This window comes from Eptatretus burgeri, chromosome 1 (assembly GCF_056783735.1).
Source record: "Eptatretus burgeri isolate ZD-2024b chromosome 1, Ebu_testis_v1, whole genome shotgun sequence".
NCBI lineage: Eukaryota > Metazoa > Chordata > Myxini > Myxiniformes > Myxinidae > Eptatretus > Eptatretus burgeri.
Window position 1 is genome coordinate 133457030 of NC_140961.1, and position 16364 is coordinate 133473393.

At 46.4% G+C, this 16364-nt stretch overlaps 1 protein-coding gene across 3 annotated transcripts in view; it reads left to right on the forward strand.

Moving 5' to 3' along the window:
• The window catches only part of SLC35B3 (solute carrier family 35 member B3), a 31035-nt gene that overhangs the window by 13138 nt on the left and 1533 nt on the right, over window positions 1–16364 (forward strand). For 2 of the 3 annotated variants that reach the window (XM_085898915.1, XM_085898906.1), the window contains exons 3-9: window positions 2911–3032; window positions 3793–3947; window positions 4120–4227; window positions 5320–5417; window positions 5792–5884; window positions 6350–6461; window positions 15540–15609. In XM_085898915.1, the coding sequence (XP_085755041.1) occupies window positions 2911–3032; window positions 3793–3947; window positions 4120–4227; window positions 5320–5417; window positions 5792–5884; window positions 6350–6461; window positions 15540–15609 (758 nt within the window). The remainder of the gene's footprint in view (window positions 1–2910; window positions 3033–3792; window positions 3948–4119; window positions 4228–5319; window positions 5418–5791; window positions 5885–6349; window positions 6462–15539; window positions 15610–16364) is intronic. The other variant, XM_085898923.1, reaches the window with a different exon arrangement.

Here is a 16364-nt window from a genome sequence, read left to right on the forward strand (position 1 = left end):
TTTTAATTACTTTTCTGAAATGTGTAGAATTTGTTTTACACTTGGAAGTTGTGGGTTACGATGTGTAAATAAAGGTGTAAAAAGTCTGATTTAATGCAATTTAATTCCAGGCTATAAGGCAAGAAAAGGTGAAAATTTTGAAAGAGGGTGTGGACTTTCTATAGGCATTGTATATTGTTAAAGTCAAACGTTGTCAAGACCGTCACCCGTCAGGTGTGTCGAGCCCAAGAAAGTGTCCACGCCCACCTGGATAATTTGGCACGAATCGGTGTTTCAAAGCAAATTGATCTTACAAGAATTGCCGAGCAAGAGCCTTCAAACAATTCGCTTGAATGGCGCCTTATGCGCAGTCGCCAAACTGCCTGGCTTATGCGTTAATCTGCCAATTCTCTATATGATGTGGAAACCTCGGCCAATGACACAAAGTTCTCATTTAACAAACATGATTTATTACTACGAAATGTCGAGAAGAAGAAGGCATGGCTGTACATGCAGTGATACCAATCAGTAACAAATTGATCCTAAAATATATGGCCCATACGCCCTCGGGACCTCCAGAGAGCCAAGCGGCGAAGAGAGCCCAGAACAGGAACAAACCGAACCCATCTCAGAACACAAACCTTGTGCTGCTTTGCTCCTTGTATACATTCTCTCAGGCTCGTGGGGTGCTCCGATTGGGCGGTGCCCCAGAAATGCCATCATCTGGTACCCTTGATCCATCATCTGGTGGCCTTCCGTTCACCTTTGTGACTGTGGTCACACCGATTGGCTGTTGCTGAAACGAAAACACCATACATGGACAAACATCATGGAAAGTTTAAAATGTAGTGGAAAGGGGGGTGGTGGAAGAGGGGGGGAAGGGGGGGGGTGAAAACGGGTTTAGAAACAGACATTTGGGTGGGAAAAACAAGAGCCTTCCACACACTTTGCTTGACACTATCTCTTTAATTACAGGAATTACATCACACTAACGCTGGCATGCATTATAAAATAACTATTCTAATCTATTCCCCATTTTACGCCCCAGGCCAGATCCATAACAATGTTTGGACTGTGTATGTAATTTCCTCTTGTTGACCCCCCCCCCACCCCTCACATCCACTTGATAACAGCCTATTGTTTCAAAGTTTGATGTTGCATTATCCCTGCCTGTGTTTTCATCCACATTAGCAAACCATTTCCTCAGCGACTCAGACTTTACTGATGCCAATGGAACAGAAGTCATGTTTGCTTTGAAAAAAAAAAAATTTCAGGGTGTTGCGAATTCGCGCCCGCCGGCGTGCGAATGGCCACGTAACTCGAATCGCGGCACGTCGCCCACCGGACGGACAATTCAGTCATGACCCTCTCGGAACAATGCCGGGAGCTAGTCACGGGTGGGGGTTTAACCTCACCATGATCGTGCCAATTGCCCACCCGCGCAGGATAGGGTTGCTCGCCAAATTCAATCTAACTAAGTACCAGCGCGAATGGTCGACCGGGCGATCGTACCACGCCACAGGCCGACTCTGGACATGAACCGCTTAAGCGGTCCGTTCCGTGCTACAGTGATAACCGAGCGGTGTTATCGTCGGCCTTGACCGTTCCGATTAATTACCGGGATGTTGCACCCACTATGAACCCCTTACGTGAAGCAGGATGGAGAGTCAACTAAAGGAAAGGACACAGCGAAACGGGGAACAAGTTCACACAAGCTCTTTATTCACACAGACACAGACACAAAGTAAGCACGTATATTACAGTCACAATAAAATTGCACATATAACGGTTAAAACAAAAGAAACAATGCAGAGCTACAACCGAATACGCGTACACACGGCAACACTTAAACAGTTCTACTTGTCGGACAGGCGCCACCCACAGTCATTTACACAAACCCAAAGAAAAGAAAAGTGAATGTTGCGACTTCCATTTTGTGGCTGGTGAGTCCCTCTCCCACGACCGTCAGCGTGGTCGCGCCTGGCCCCGACCTCTCTCGCGGCCGGCGAACCCTCTCCGGCACTCCCCGTCCGAATGCACAGGTCCACCTCGCAATGGGCGCTGCCGAGTATCCCGTCCGTGCCTTCGTGACAGGGCCGCTCACCAAGCCGCAGGCGCAGCACCTCTTCCCGAAGACCAACTCTCGATAAAAACCAACCGAAGACCAACCAGACCACCAGCCAAGACGAAAAGGAAGAGGAAGAGGCGCAAGAGCGCCCCGCCCGTGTCCGTCTTTTATAGCACGGGGCTCCTCCCTTCGCCCCGTCCCATTCTTGGCTCCACCTTCCTTCGAGAGGGTTCCCGAAAAGGGCGTTCCCTCACGCTCTCCCTCCACCCCGCCCCGTGCGGGGGCCGGGGGAGTCGTTTTTGGCTCTGGGCCAGAGAATTATTCCCCCAAAATGAGACCCCTCCTTTACATGACCACTGACCTTTGACCTGCATCGCCCCTCCTCCACTCCAAAGCGCGGGGAAGTCAAACGGGAGAAACAGGCGGGGAAACCTGCGCATCCTCGCAGTTCCCTCCTTGGCGCCTTTGTTTGCCGTTCGGAAGCGGACGTAGTGGCAAAGATGTGGTAGCGTAGATAGTGGAGGTGGCGTGGTTGTTGAGATGCTGTTTGTTTGAAATAAAAGATAGAACAGAAAAAAATGGCTAACTCGAAGCGTCGCAGCCCGGATGGATCACATAAATTCCCTCTATACAACGGGTTTGGGCTAACTACACATGTACCTATGGAGATATCTCACCTGAGGGCCCTTTATGGTGTAATGCGAATTTCCACAGCAGTAACCAGGGAAAAACCTTAATTCTCCTTCGTATGAATGTGCAGTAGGCAAGATCGACATCCGTTTTTCATACATGATATTGCCATTCTGTGTTTGAGATGTGCCGGCTCTGCTCACTCACTAAATGTCCTTCACTTCTTTTGGCAGGAATTGATTTTCTCTTTGAAGGGTTTCAAGCCCTTTGGCTGGTACCTAACCCTGGTGCAGTTTGGTTACTATTCACTCTTTGGACTTTTTGAATTGAAACTGAAACAAGACAGAAAACGAAGGTACAGTATTTCTCTGTTTTATTTGAGAGATTACAACTGCTTCTTCTGAGGTTACAGTTTTCAATAAAATGTGTTATTAATTGCACGCACAATTACATTGTGGACTCTACTAAACGACGTACCACCGGTTCTGTAGTGGCTTAGTCATGAGGACACTGGACCTTCATCCTCGAGGTTGTGTCTTCAAACATGGCCGAGGCAGGAGAATTTAGAATTTGATTTCCATGCTTCCAGAACATGAGCCTGTTTCAGAATTGCGATGTCACTGTTGACCTGTTGATAAAACCCAGCTGGCTCCTATGTGACATTCGGGGAGCAAGCAATCTGCCTGCCCTATCTGTTTTGGTTTCCAGGCGGTGCCAGTTCACAATCAGGGGGAAACGTGTGATGAGCACGGAAATCCCTCTGATGATTTAAAAAGAAGTGCCACCCAAAATCCCACCGAAGATCAAACATAACCCATCCCTTTTCTCCACTAACACTTTCTCTTTCATGATTGAAAAGGATTTAAAGTACATTGCAAAATGGGGAAGGGAAGGGTGGGGTAGAGGGCAAAACGAATGAGGAGGTTGAAGTTGTAGTTGGAGGTGCGTTGGCTTTAATTATCACCCGAAATACAATTGTTGGCTTTTTGGGGGTTTTCTTTTGATTTGTTTTTTTGTTTGTTTGTTTTTAACGGTTTGCGGTTATTTTGCCCGAGCACGACGAGTTCAACTGCCAATGTCGCTGTTTTTTAGATGCTCTGTATTTTATGTTGCAGAATACCATTGAGGACGTATGCCGTGGTTGCGTTTCTTACGGTTGCGACCATGGGACTATCCAACACGTCGCTTGGTTATTTGAACTATCCAACTCAAGTGATCTTCAAGTGCTGCAAACTGATTCCCGTGATGATCGGCGGTATACTGATCCAGGGTACGGGTCATGCTGCACCTCGCTCCCATTTTGGAACTAACGTTTGGGTGATTTTGAGATTGTTCCGCTGTCATTATAACATCTTTGATTGTGTCTGATCTATGTTTATCCCTTCGCTAATTTAAAAGATCTGAGTTTGTTGCTTAGGATTTCAAATCCTGTCATTTTCCAGGGAAACGGTACAACATGTTTGATGTCTGTGCAGCGATGTGCATGAGTGCTGGCCTCGTCTGGTTTACTTTGGCTGATAGCAAGATCACGCCGAACTTCGACCTTACAGGTACTGTTATTTTTAAAATTAATTAGAAATACAGTTTTTTGAGGCTCGTGGGAGAGCAGCACAACAGGAGTCAATGAATCGACAGATAAAATGGGCAAAGGGTAATATGGTAAGACTGCAACAAACAGATGCGCCAAAGCAAAGAAATGGAATTGCGAGAGAAAGGAAGGGAACAGGGTCTCAGCAGGTGTAGTAAAGCTCGGCATTAAATGGGAGAGATCAAGAGATGGTGTTGGACAGCACACTTGAAATCGTAGATGGAAATCATCTGGGAATTGAAATCTTAAGGGAATTTTATTAGATGGAATCAACATTGTGTTTTGACATGGGGAATGTAACGAGGAATGGGTTTCTGGAAGGCCAGTGGTTCGACGAAGAGGTGAGAGGGCAGGAGGATAAATAACACAAGTGTCAGTCAAAAAAAAAAAAACTGCAACGCCATGAACTTGCTAAAGGAGAGGAAGACTTAGACCCTGGGACTCAGCTTCCTGACACAAAAGTCCAATGAAATGAAATGTGGGGGACCTCAAGGTCCTCAAGGACCTTCGATTTCAGGACCTCAAGGGGGGAGGGGACAAGATGGGAAGCAGGTGGAAGCCATATCCCATGACATGACATTCCCAGATTAAGGGTTGTACATTATTATAAGCTAAGGAAGGATTTGGCCTTATGCAGAATACCGAGACGTGGCAGGAAGGAAGGATTTGATCTCTTGGAGAATTCTGAGGTGGTGGTCAGCATTGGATCTTGGAGATCTGATTTTCCCAACACAGGTTATAGCTGGTAGTGAGGTTCAGGAGCTGCATTAACTGTCCCTCTCCCACAGTTGTTTACGGAACTAAATTAGGTGGTTTCCCACTAAGATGGGTACAGGAAGAGTAGGATTAGGGACATGGTCCTTTTCTGTAAAGACTTATTTTGAAGTCGTCAAGCTTCGCACGAGCAGTATCCATCATGATTCCATCCTTGGAATGAAGGAACAGATGAGGAGCATGTTCCAGAGACAGACTAAATGTTATCGATTACTCAAATTCACTCGTTGCATGTGTTTTACCCAACCATTGTTTTTAATTCAAATGATTCTTTCTCCAGGTGTCATCTTCATCATGCTTGCACTGTGCGCAGACGCAGCCATTGGGAATGTACAAGAAAAAGCCATGAAAGCATACAGTGCATCCAATTCAGAAATGGTTTGTACAGCACTATCAGACTTGACTGTACAGTGTGGTCCATTTTGTTCAACGTGGAAGATGTATGTTCAATCCTTGATGTGCCACACCTGGTACCAATTGTAATACTCTCAGCACGTCGAATGTTCTCCAGATGTCTATTGTTTAAATATCAAACTATTAGTGTAATTAACTGGGCAATTTGAAACATCATTCAAATTACATGTTAAAATAACTTCTTGTATTTATTTATTTATTTATTTATTTATTTATGTATTATCAGCCCTTCCTTTCCAGGCTGATTTGGTGATGTCTTCGTATTAGCATTAGCCTTTTAACAGGTTGGTGGTTGCCATTGTTTTGTTTTTTTTTTTCTTCATATTTTTCTCTTGCAGGTTCTTTATTCATATTCGATCGGGTTTATTTATCTTTTACTGGGACTGGGATTCACTGGAAATCTTCAAATGGCTTTTGCATTTTGTTATCAGGTAAAGCCTCAAATCTCACTGCATACCACGTACAGTATACGCTCAAAGAACATTTTATCGAGTATTTTCACCAAAATCGCTGTGTACATTCGATATAAAATGAAATTGGGTGAGGGGGGAGGTTGGAATGGGAATGTATATGTATGAGATGTGGTGGTTGTGGGAGGGGGGATGTAGTAAAGTTAAAGGAAAGAAGAGGGTGGAATTTTGAAGGCCAGGGGAGAGTGGGTAAAGAAGGGTAAAATGGGAATGTATGAGATGTAGGGGGGAGGGGGAGTTAGGGAAACTACCAAGCCAACTTGGTAGTTTTTTGCAGAGCTAAATTTCCATGATAAACGTTTTTATTTGCAACGCGTCACTTGTCATTCAAATCGTTTAGTTTGTCCACATTTCCCCGGACACAGGACAAGCTCTCAGACATTCTGAATGAACTAACCATTCCGTCCTTGCTTTCTCATTGTCCAGCATCCATTACAGACATATGGGTACGCGCTGATATTCTCTACCAGCGGCTATCTCGGCATTTCTTTTGTCCTCGCCTTAATTAAAACCTTCGGAGCTCTGCTCGCCGTCACAGGTAAGACGTTTCTCACATCACTGGTCAAAGTTCTAGATTGCAATGGAGACCAAAATAACAATGGTACTGGTAAACCATTGTTGTTATCACGAATCTTTGTCGATGTGGAAGCCTCGTCGGGTCGATGATGATTGAGAGAATGTGTCTGCGTTTCAGAGGGTTCGGTGCTGAGCGATGAGAATGGTTTCGGAGCTTTTGCTCCTAATCGTGAGGGAAAGTCGAATCAAAACAGGCTCCCTTGTGTTGGAGCGAGAATATAATCCACCATTGAAATAGAAAGGAATGATTTTTATTTTAATTAAAGTAGCTTGTGGTAGGTTTTTTTTGAAATGGTAAAATGACTTGCAAAGTACTGTATGTGAAATGTTGAAGAGTTAACGAAGAGGGTAGTTGTAGGTGAGTGGAGTTGTTTTATCTATCTATAATTCCAGGTGTGTGTGTGTGTGTGTGTGTGTGTGTGTGTGTGTGTGTGTGTGTGTGTGTGTGTGTGTGTGTGTGTGTATGTGTGTGTGTGTGTGTGTGTGTGTGTGTGTGTGTGTGTGTGTGTGTGTGTGTGTGTGTGTGTGTGTGTGTCACCGCTGTTTCTCGACAGCCACTGGTTCGATCTAATTGAAACTTGCCAGATATATTGCTGGGGATCTGAGTCTGTGCCTTTTTCAAGGTTTGATATTAATCGGACGAGCGCTTCCCAAGTTATGGCCATTTATTTACCAAACCAATGACATGACACGTTGCTGCGTAGGCGTGGCCGTTGGGGAAGAGATCCTCAGCCGCGTTCCCCATTACGGGTTACAACCTACAGACTTCCGGATAGTGATGACTTACTGTATTTTAATAATTTCTCGATTTCTTATGCGCATTTATAGATAAACACAATGCCCCAATCCAGTCGTCGTTTACGAGAGCGAAGGAAGGGCCTGTGTATTTGTTTGAAAGTTTTTTTTTTTTTTTTTTGCACGTACGGCCACGTGAGAGCGAAGGAACGGCCTGTGTGGTTGTTGTTTCTAGCACGTGGTTTGAAAGTTTATTTTTTGGTTGGCACGTGAGAGCGAAGGAACGGCCTGTGTAGTTGTTTGTGGCAAGCGGTTTGAAAGTTTTTTATTTTTTTTTTTTTTTTTTTTTTTTTGCACGTACGGCCATGCACATTAGGCCACGTACGTACAGGAACATACTAGTATTTTAAAATGATCGAATTCTCATGGAGAAACACGAGTAGTCGTCGTTGTGTACTCACAGGTGACTTGATGCACGTTGGTAGATCAAAAGCAGAGGTATGAGATATGGGATTTTAACCTGGATTCCTGACATTACAAACCGTCAGTTCAGAGGTGAATACTAAACACACCTGGAATCCAAGTTGTGTTTGGATTTACTGCACGTCTCAATTGTGATGTTCGCGAAATCATTTTGATTTGTCTGTCGGGATATTTTTTTTTATTTTTTTAACCAATGAGCTTACCTGTGTATTGGTATTCTCCATTCATTGGCAAGAACGAGGTTCCACGAAACTTGGTGTGCAAAATGACTCTTTTGGAATGAAAAAGAAGAGTAGAGTTCATAGAACACCTCACTCCGCACACTTGAGAAAAAGGACCCGGAAAGGGTCCTTTAAACTCTTGCTTTGCACAATCTATATTTCCTACGAGTCACCATTTTGGCTGAATCTTGATATTTCCCAACGCTGAGAGCATGAATGGCAAATTTAATTGGTCGAGATGGTGTAATATTTTGGCAAAGCACTGCTAAACAGAAGGTTTTTGAAAGTGGCAAGAAGGCGATTTGTGTTTATCGTATTGAAGTATATAAACTATTTGAAATAATGGTTTTAAAATCTGGAGGAATTGTGTGTGTGTGTGTGTGTGTGTGTGTGTGTGTGTGTGTGTGTGTGCGTGTGCGTGTGCGTGTGCGTGTGCGTGTGCGTGTGCGTGTGCGTGTGCGTGTGCGTGTGCGTGTGTGCGTGTGTGCGTGTGTGCGTGTGTGCGTGCGTGCGTGCGTGCGTGCGTGCGTGCGTGCGTGCGTGCGTGCGTGCGCGCGTGCGTGCGCGCGTGCGTGTGCATGCGTGCGTGCGAGCATGTCTCCTCCGTAACTCCAAAAACCATGAAACCTAGCAGCCTAAATCTTTGCATGCATACTAAGAAAACTCCAAGGAAGTGCAAGAGTGAAATTGGGTTTTTTGGGTTAATTAAAATACCCCTTTTGAAGATATTTAACGGCCTTATTGAATTATATTCTTCATCAGGCGATTCTCGACCACCTCACTCTCAATGGGGTCTGAAACCACCATGTTTTTGTGGTCTGCTCAACCGTGCCTTGACTTGGAATGGGCCACAATGATTTCTTAACAAGTCTTTTTTTTTATTTTTTTTTTTTGACTTTCCTCACTTTCCTCACTCATTATCGAATGCCTGTTCATCATACATTCAAATCGCTAGGTACATTGTGATGCTTATAAACGCCTGGAGATGTCAGCGTTCTTGGCTTCATTTCATTTCTGCCCATGTGATAACCTCGAGAATCTCATAAACTAAGCTGAATTACAAAATTTAAGCTCCAGATTTGAACTCGGCAGCAGTTCTGACATGAGAAGAGTGTTCATTTGTCCAATTCGGACATTGCACGGGCGTTTCTGGGTGCATAGTTTTATCAACGGCAATTGGTAATCACTTGCCAAATAGGCGTTCCATCGGAGTGCTGAAGCCACTTAGGGAGTGCTCTACAGTCGATAGTGGTGCAGTTTGTGTCCTGATCGAGATGTACAGTCGACAATGACTACAAGGTAGAGGTACATATACAGCACACACGGACGTGGTACATATGGGTAGATTTGGATCTGTACGGATTCCTCCCCTCTGAGTGGCCGAGATGGTGGGTGTAATATTTATGTGCTGGAGTGTTGGAGTGTCGTTCTCCCACACTCTGTGGGTGTGTGGACATGCCATACTTGTTACGAGTGCCGTGGTGGCAAAGTTTCATCCCGTATCTTATGGAGGTTCTATCAGGTTTTCCTTTGTCCTCACACCTGTTTCTAAAGCATTTAGTTATCGGATTTGCTTTACAAAGGTTAAATGTTTCTCTTTGTGAGTTTCAAAGTAAATTATATTTGATAACGCCCGATTTCTGAGCGTTTGCAGTATTAACGTATTTTCTAAATTACCGAGCCAATTTTTTTCCACCCGTCACACTCAGCTGTTTATAAAGAATAATTATCTTTGTGAACATCTCCCTGAATCGTCTATATAAATGTAACGTTGTTTTTCGGTGAAAGCTACTCAAGGTTTTTGGGCTGTTCACAGTAAGTACTGTAGTCTGTAATCACACTGACTACAACTTACCGATTCCCGAAAAATTGCCGATATCGGGAATTCTGGAATTAATTAATTTATATGACTTTTAAAATATTAATTAACCTCTGCCATCGAAGATGGATGGAGGTTACCGTTTTCACCCCTGTCTGTTTGTTTGTTTGTTTGTGAACAGTATTACGGAAAAACTCAGACGGATTTTGACGAAACTTGGTGGGGGGATTAGGTATGCTCCAAGGATCATGCCATTAGATTTTGGACTTGGTCCAAAAAAAAAAACTTAGAAAATTTTGCAACTTTTTTTCAAAAAAATTTCGATTTTATTTTTTTGGCATTTCTACATGCGCGTCGATCTTGTTTAGTTTATTCAATCGTGGTTCAGTAGAGTCTGATCCGTTTTGACCTACAATTAATAGGATATCAGGTTCACTTAAGTGACCCAGCAGTATTGGTGGCGGAGGTTTTGCACTATACCGAGTGCTCCTCTCTTGTTTTATTTGAATTGAATTATATACGAGAACACAAATCGCCTTCTTTGTACTTTCAAAACCCTTCCATTTCGCAGTACTTGGACATGTTAAATGTGGCACTGTATATGGGTGATGTATAAGACTACTCCAACAGCACTAAACTTTCAGATTTTTTTTTTTTTTTTAGAACAGTCTTTAAAATCATTTTATTATTTAAATTGAAGTATATACTTAAACACTGCATGGGATCACGTTCTATGAACTCCAGTCATTGTTATTATCTATATATTAATACTGAAGGACCAATTTTGTGCTCTTCGCGGTCACGTCACGTTTTTCTCGGTACTGTGACCTGGACTGAAAGAAACTTCGTACCTGTAAGAGTGCATCGCACATAGTGGCAAGAGTCAACCTTCAACTCTGAAGCAGAATAAATACTTTTTGTTGAGACGGGGACGAGGAGTGAAGAGGCGGGGGATGAAGAGACGGGGGCAGGGAGTGAAGAGGCGGGGGGTAAGGTAAGCAAATTTTTGGGCGGGGGTAAGCAAATTGAAAGCGGGAGACGGGGGGGAATGGGGCGGGGGGGGAATGGGGCGGGGGATGAATGGGCGGGGGCTGGGGTGAATTAGGCCGGGGTTGAGTGTGAGGGTGTGGATAGAGGGGCGGGGCCCCGGGGCGAGTGGGGTGGGGCCCTGGGGGCGAGTGGGGCGGGGAATCAAGAGACAGGGGGCGGGGAGTGATGAGGCGGGGGCGGGGCCGGGGTAATTAAATTTTTGGGTGGGGGTAAGCAAATTGAAGGCGGGGGGGATGGGGCAGGGGCGGGGATGAGTAGGCGGGGGTAAGCACGCCCTGTCCAGTCCATGTCCCTCGAGTGTGGGTGAGCTGGTGAGGGTGGTTGAATGAACGGAATCCGTCTGTGACGGGGTTTCGGCTAGCTACTTTTATTATTGGAAGCAGTTTGGAAAAACGCCACCATAATGTGGAATAATGCTCAACCTGATGTCTATACACCTGAAAATGGCTTGTTCTCAATGTGGAAAAAGACAATAAAACATGGAAATTCATCCCGATTTTTATTTTTTCTTTATTTATTTTTAATACAGGTCAGGTATGGGAGCATGTGCCAGAACAGCACGTCGCTGCGTCCACTTTCCGCCGGTACTCCAGGGGCCTCCGTCTGGCCATCCCCCAGGCAGATGCCAGGCCCATCCCCATCTCCTTGAGATGATGGTCAACCTGTTGCAACCATGAGGCACGTGGTCGACCCACTGGCCTCCTCCACTCATGAGACTCCCTCGCTGAGAGAATCTGGTGAGCAGGATCAGAGTCAGGAAAACGAGCCACATGTCCATACAGCCGCAACTGACGCTCACGGACTATGCAGGTAACAAATCTCATCCGAGTCTCTCTCAGCAACCGCTCGTTGGACACAAAATCCGACCAGCGATAGCCAAGGATTCTCCGAAGAGACCTGGTACCAAAGGAATTAAGTCTCCGTCTCAGATCCTTGGTCAGAGTCCAAGTCTCGCACCCATAGAGCAAGACTGGAAGTACCAAGGACCTGAAGACTCGGACTTTCGTCCTCCCGCACAGGTATCGGCAGCGCCACACCCCATGATCCAGTGAATCCATGACTCCCCAGGCCCGACCCAGACGTCTATTGACCTCTGACTCACAGCCAGCAGAGACATGAATATCACTGCCAAGGTAAGTGAATCTCTCCACGACCTCAACATCCTCAACACAAACAGACACAGACAGGACAGCAGCATCCAAGATGTCACCGAAAGCCTGGATCTTAGTTTTGACCCAAGAAACCCGTAATCCCAACGGCTCCGACTCCTCATTCAGCACCTCGAGGGCCCCCAAGAGGATGTCTAAAGTCTCCGCAAAGATGACTGCATCATCTGCAAAGTCAAGGTCCGAGATCTTGACATTCCCAAATGACGCACCGCAACTTGATCTCTCCGACATCCTCCCTAGAATCCAGTCCATACAAGTGCTGAAAAGTGTGGGGGCAAGTACACATCCCTGACGAACTCCAGTAACAACTGGAAATAAGTCAGAGATGGTACCACCACACTTCACAGCACTCTCAGTACCAGAGTAGAGTTCAGACATCAGATCGATCAGTTTTGGTGGCACCCCACGAAGACCAAGAATCCTCCAGAGGACATCCCGATTCACTGAATCGAACGCTTTACAGAGATCAACATAGGCTGCAAGCAGCCCCTGCCGAAACTCTCGTCTGCGTTCGGTGAGGACACAAAGTGCAAGGATACGGTCAATCGTTGACCTCTTTGGTGTAAAGCCTGACTGCTCTGGACGCTGGTGCTCAAGCAGATGGTGGCAAACCCTATCGAAAATTATCCGAGCAAAGACCTTGCCCGGCACTGAGAGCAGCGTCACCCCTCGGTAGTTGTTGCAGTCTTGGCGATCACCCTTCCCTTTCCAGAGAGGGACAACAAGGCCCCTCTTCCAGTCAGTTGGGATGATGCCTGTGTTCCAGGCAGAGCACAAAACTGCATGCAACGACACGAGTGCAGCATTTCCACCAGCCTTGAGAAGTTCGGCATGGATGCCACAGATCCCTGGAGCTTTGCCCCGTTTCAACTGGTTCACCGCAGCCCGTGTTTCCACAAGCGTAGGTGGACCACAGTTGATTCGAGGGTCAGCAACAGGGATTGTAACACCCTTGACGTCCAACTCGACAGTTGGGGGATCAGCCTGGTACAACCGCTCAAAGTAACCGGCCCAGCGGGCCTTCACTTCAGACTCCTCTGTCAAGAGCCTACCACTCTCTGCTCGAACTGTAGTGCTCCGAGGGATGGGCTTGGATGAACGTAATGCGCGAATTCCCCTGTAAGCGGGACGAGAATCACCTGTCCACAGGTGATGCTCTACCCCCTCACAGATTCCTCGCACATAGGCCTCCTTGTCCACCCTCAGTGCACATACAGTTTTACGCCTCAGCTCCCTGAACAGCTCAGCTCAGCTCTGCCATTCAGCCTGGCCCTGCGACTCTGGTCAATGGTATCCAGTGTCCCTTGAGAGACAAAATTCTTCTTTGCCCTGCGGTGAGCTCCAAGGCATCCACCGGCAACATCAAGGACGGTGGTCTTGAAGGCGCTCCACAACTCTTCAGGACACCCCAAAGTACCCAGACCCCCCAAGTGTCCACTCAGCCTGTTCGCAAACTCCTTAGCTACTCTCTCATCCCTGAGCTTGGCAACATCCAGCCTCTGCTGGGATGGTACCATTCTCCAGGATTTAAGGTGCAGCTTTAGAGTTGCTACAACAAGCCTGTGGTCAGTATTGAGGAACTGAGCACTCCGGTAGACCCTGCAGTTCTGGATCATCCTCCAACGACCGTCAATGAGGACATGGTCAATCTCCTTTGCCACACCACCAGCGTTGGAATATCAAGTCCAGCGATGAGCTTGTGGGCGCTGAAACCATGAACCAGCCACCCTAAGTCCATGACTTCTTGCAAAGTCAAGGAACTTAGTGCCATTCTGGTTCATAGTTCCTGACCCATGGGGACCAACACACACCTCATAACCGTCCCTATCAGTTCCAGTCGATGCATTGAAATCCCCCAAGACTAGAAGTATATCTCGTCTGGGGCACTGATCAACCACAGACTCGAGTGTGGCGTAGAATGCATCCTTCACGGTGAGATCACTCGCCTCAGTCGGAGCATAAACAGAGACCAGGGAAATGACACCTACGGAGTGACGAATCCTTAATCTCATAATACGCTCGTTGACCGGTGTTACCTCAATTATCATTGGGGTCAGCTTATTGGACACAGCTACAGCAACTCCTTGGGTATGGTAACCATCAGAGCGACCAGACCAATAGTAGGTGTAACCACCCACCATTATCTCGCCGCAATCCGGTCTCCGAACCTCAGAGAGAGCTGCAATCCCGATGTCCAAACGCTTGAGCTCAGATGATAACAGAGACAGGTGATCATCCTCTCTTAGGGATAGGACATTCCAGGCACCCACCCAAAGGGACCGCCTCAGGTTAACCCAAGGAGACCGCCGTCTGGTGGAGGACACCTCAGCACCACTCCGACACACTCTCCCGCAATCTGACCCAGGGATGTTACCCCGTGGTTTCCCTCCTATCAAAGATTGGGGGTCCCGAAGGCTTTGCCCCAATCCCGTCATCCGGTGAGCTGCCCTGCGAAGGGAAGCTGCACAGGAGGTACTCCCACGGAGTGGGTTTTCAGATTTTTTTTGCGTTTTTGCGTTTTGCGGAATGAAGGGTTTTACGGTGGCCGGAGTGCAAATCCTGCCACCAACCTGATCCTAATAAGAAGTGACCCAACTGCAGGAGGACGTCCGCAGACACAGTTGGGCACTATATATGGATGGCCGTTGGCTCACAAGGAGCTCCTCCGCCCTTTGACAGGTTTTGTTTTTAATCCTGCTGGGTGTCCATATCCAAACACCCTCCTCACCAGAAAACCTGGTGGGGGAGACGGTTTAGTCGCCGATAACCCGACCATGGAACAGGTTAGTACAGGTTTACATGGTACCTGTAGCAGGTCACAGATCGAACCTGACCTGACAAAGTCCAGTCCAGTCCAGTCAAAAACAACATCGGCTAAACAGGTGCAAAAATAAGGTGAATGCCTCTTACTCGTGATATAATTAAGGGCAATGAAGCGCCACTCGTACTCCCCTTTCCCACTACCACCGGAAGCGCCGGTACACATTTACGTCCCCCCCACCTTTGGAGCCCCCGGGGGTGGGGTAGGGCAAAGAAAGTAGCTACGACTTCGTCTTGTGACCCTTCGTCCCCCTGACAAGTTTGGTTGAAACTGTATAAGTAATGACCGAAGGCATTGGCCACAGACATGCAGCCAGCTGGAGAGACAGACAATTATGTATTTTAGTATGATTATAAGATTGAGGCTCATGGACGAACGAGCAAGGTTAGGGTAAAAAGTCAATGTACTGACAGTGGGGCAACAGTTGGACAAAGGAAACGAGAGAATGGACTCAAAGGGGAGGAAATGTGGTCACCTGCAGTAAGAGGATTGAGTTAGGTATGATTAACATCACCACCAGTGAGGATGCGGGATCACACGAGATGGTGGTGCACCGTTTGCTTCAAGCTTTGGAAGGAAGACGGACTTTGAAGCAGGTTACTTAATGTGTCGATTTTTAGATACTGAGGATACAGTAAGGCGAAATGGCATGGTTCATTGGTTTAAAATCGATGTAATTAATGTTTGTGAATGTGGTTATGTTGCCGTTTTATAAACGTTTCCATGACGTGTGTGTTTGCAGTGACAACGTGCAGAAAAGCACTGACCATCGTACTGTCGTTCCTCTTTTTCACAAAGCCATTCACTGTCCAGTGAGTATTTCCTTTATATATCCCGAAAATCTACGCTTTGTCCTCATTGGAAAAGCAACATGAGTCTCCCATCCAGATAGAAATCGGGCCGGACCTTCTTCGCTTCCGAGATCTTGCGTATTCAGGGTGGTATGCTCACAGACAAAGAGCAAGGTCAGAGGGTAAAAGGCAACATAGTGGCAGTGGAGGCACATTTGGATGGAATTAACAGAGGAAAAGAGAGGGGGGAGAGAAAAAAAGTCACCAGTGGGTAAGAGGATTGGGTTAGGTCGTGTTAATGGGGGGTAGAAAATATCATTGGTGGGAATGGGGGGGGTGACGTGTAATAATTGAAGGACGAAGGAGGTTATACAGGGACATGGCATCAGCTGTTTGAAATGCTGGAGTGTAATTCTCCCACTTCAAGAAATCAGGTTCGTGGTTTGAGATTTTTTTTGACACAGAATGACCAATCAACTCCTTTAACTTATTTAACGGCCCCATTTATTCCCACCTTGTGGGGTTGGCTGAGGAATTTTTTTTTAACCTAAATCCATCAGGAACTGGCTGGTTGGGCCTGACATTCAACTGTAGAGGACGTAGCTCACCAATTATTTGTGAAGGGCACTGTACAATCTTTAAGTCAATCTTTAAGCTCCACCAACTAATACCAGCACGCAGGACATCCTGAGGATTAACATCCTCAGGGCCGGGCACACACCTTGATGCCTCAACTTGCATGTGAAACACCAATCCAATAAGTAAGGAGAATATGG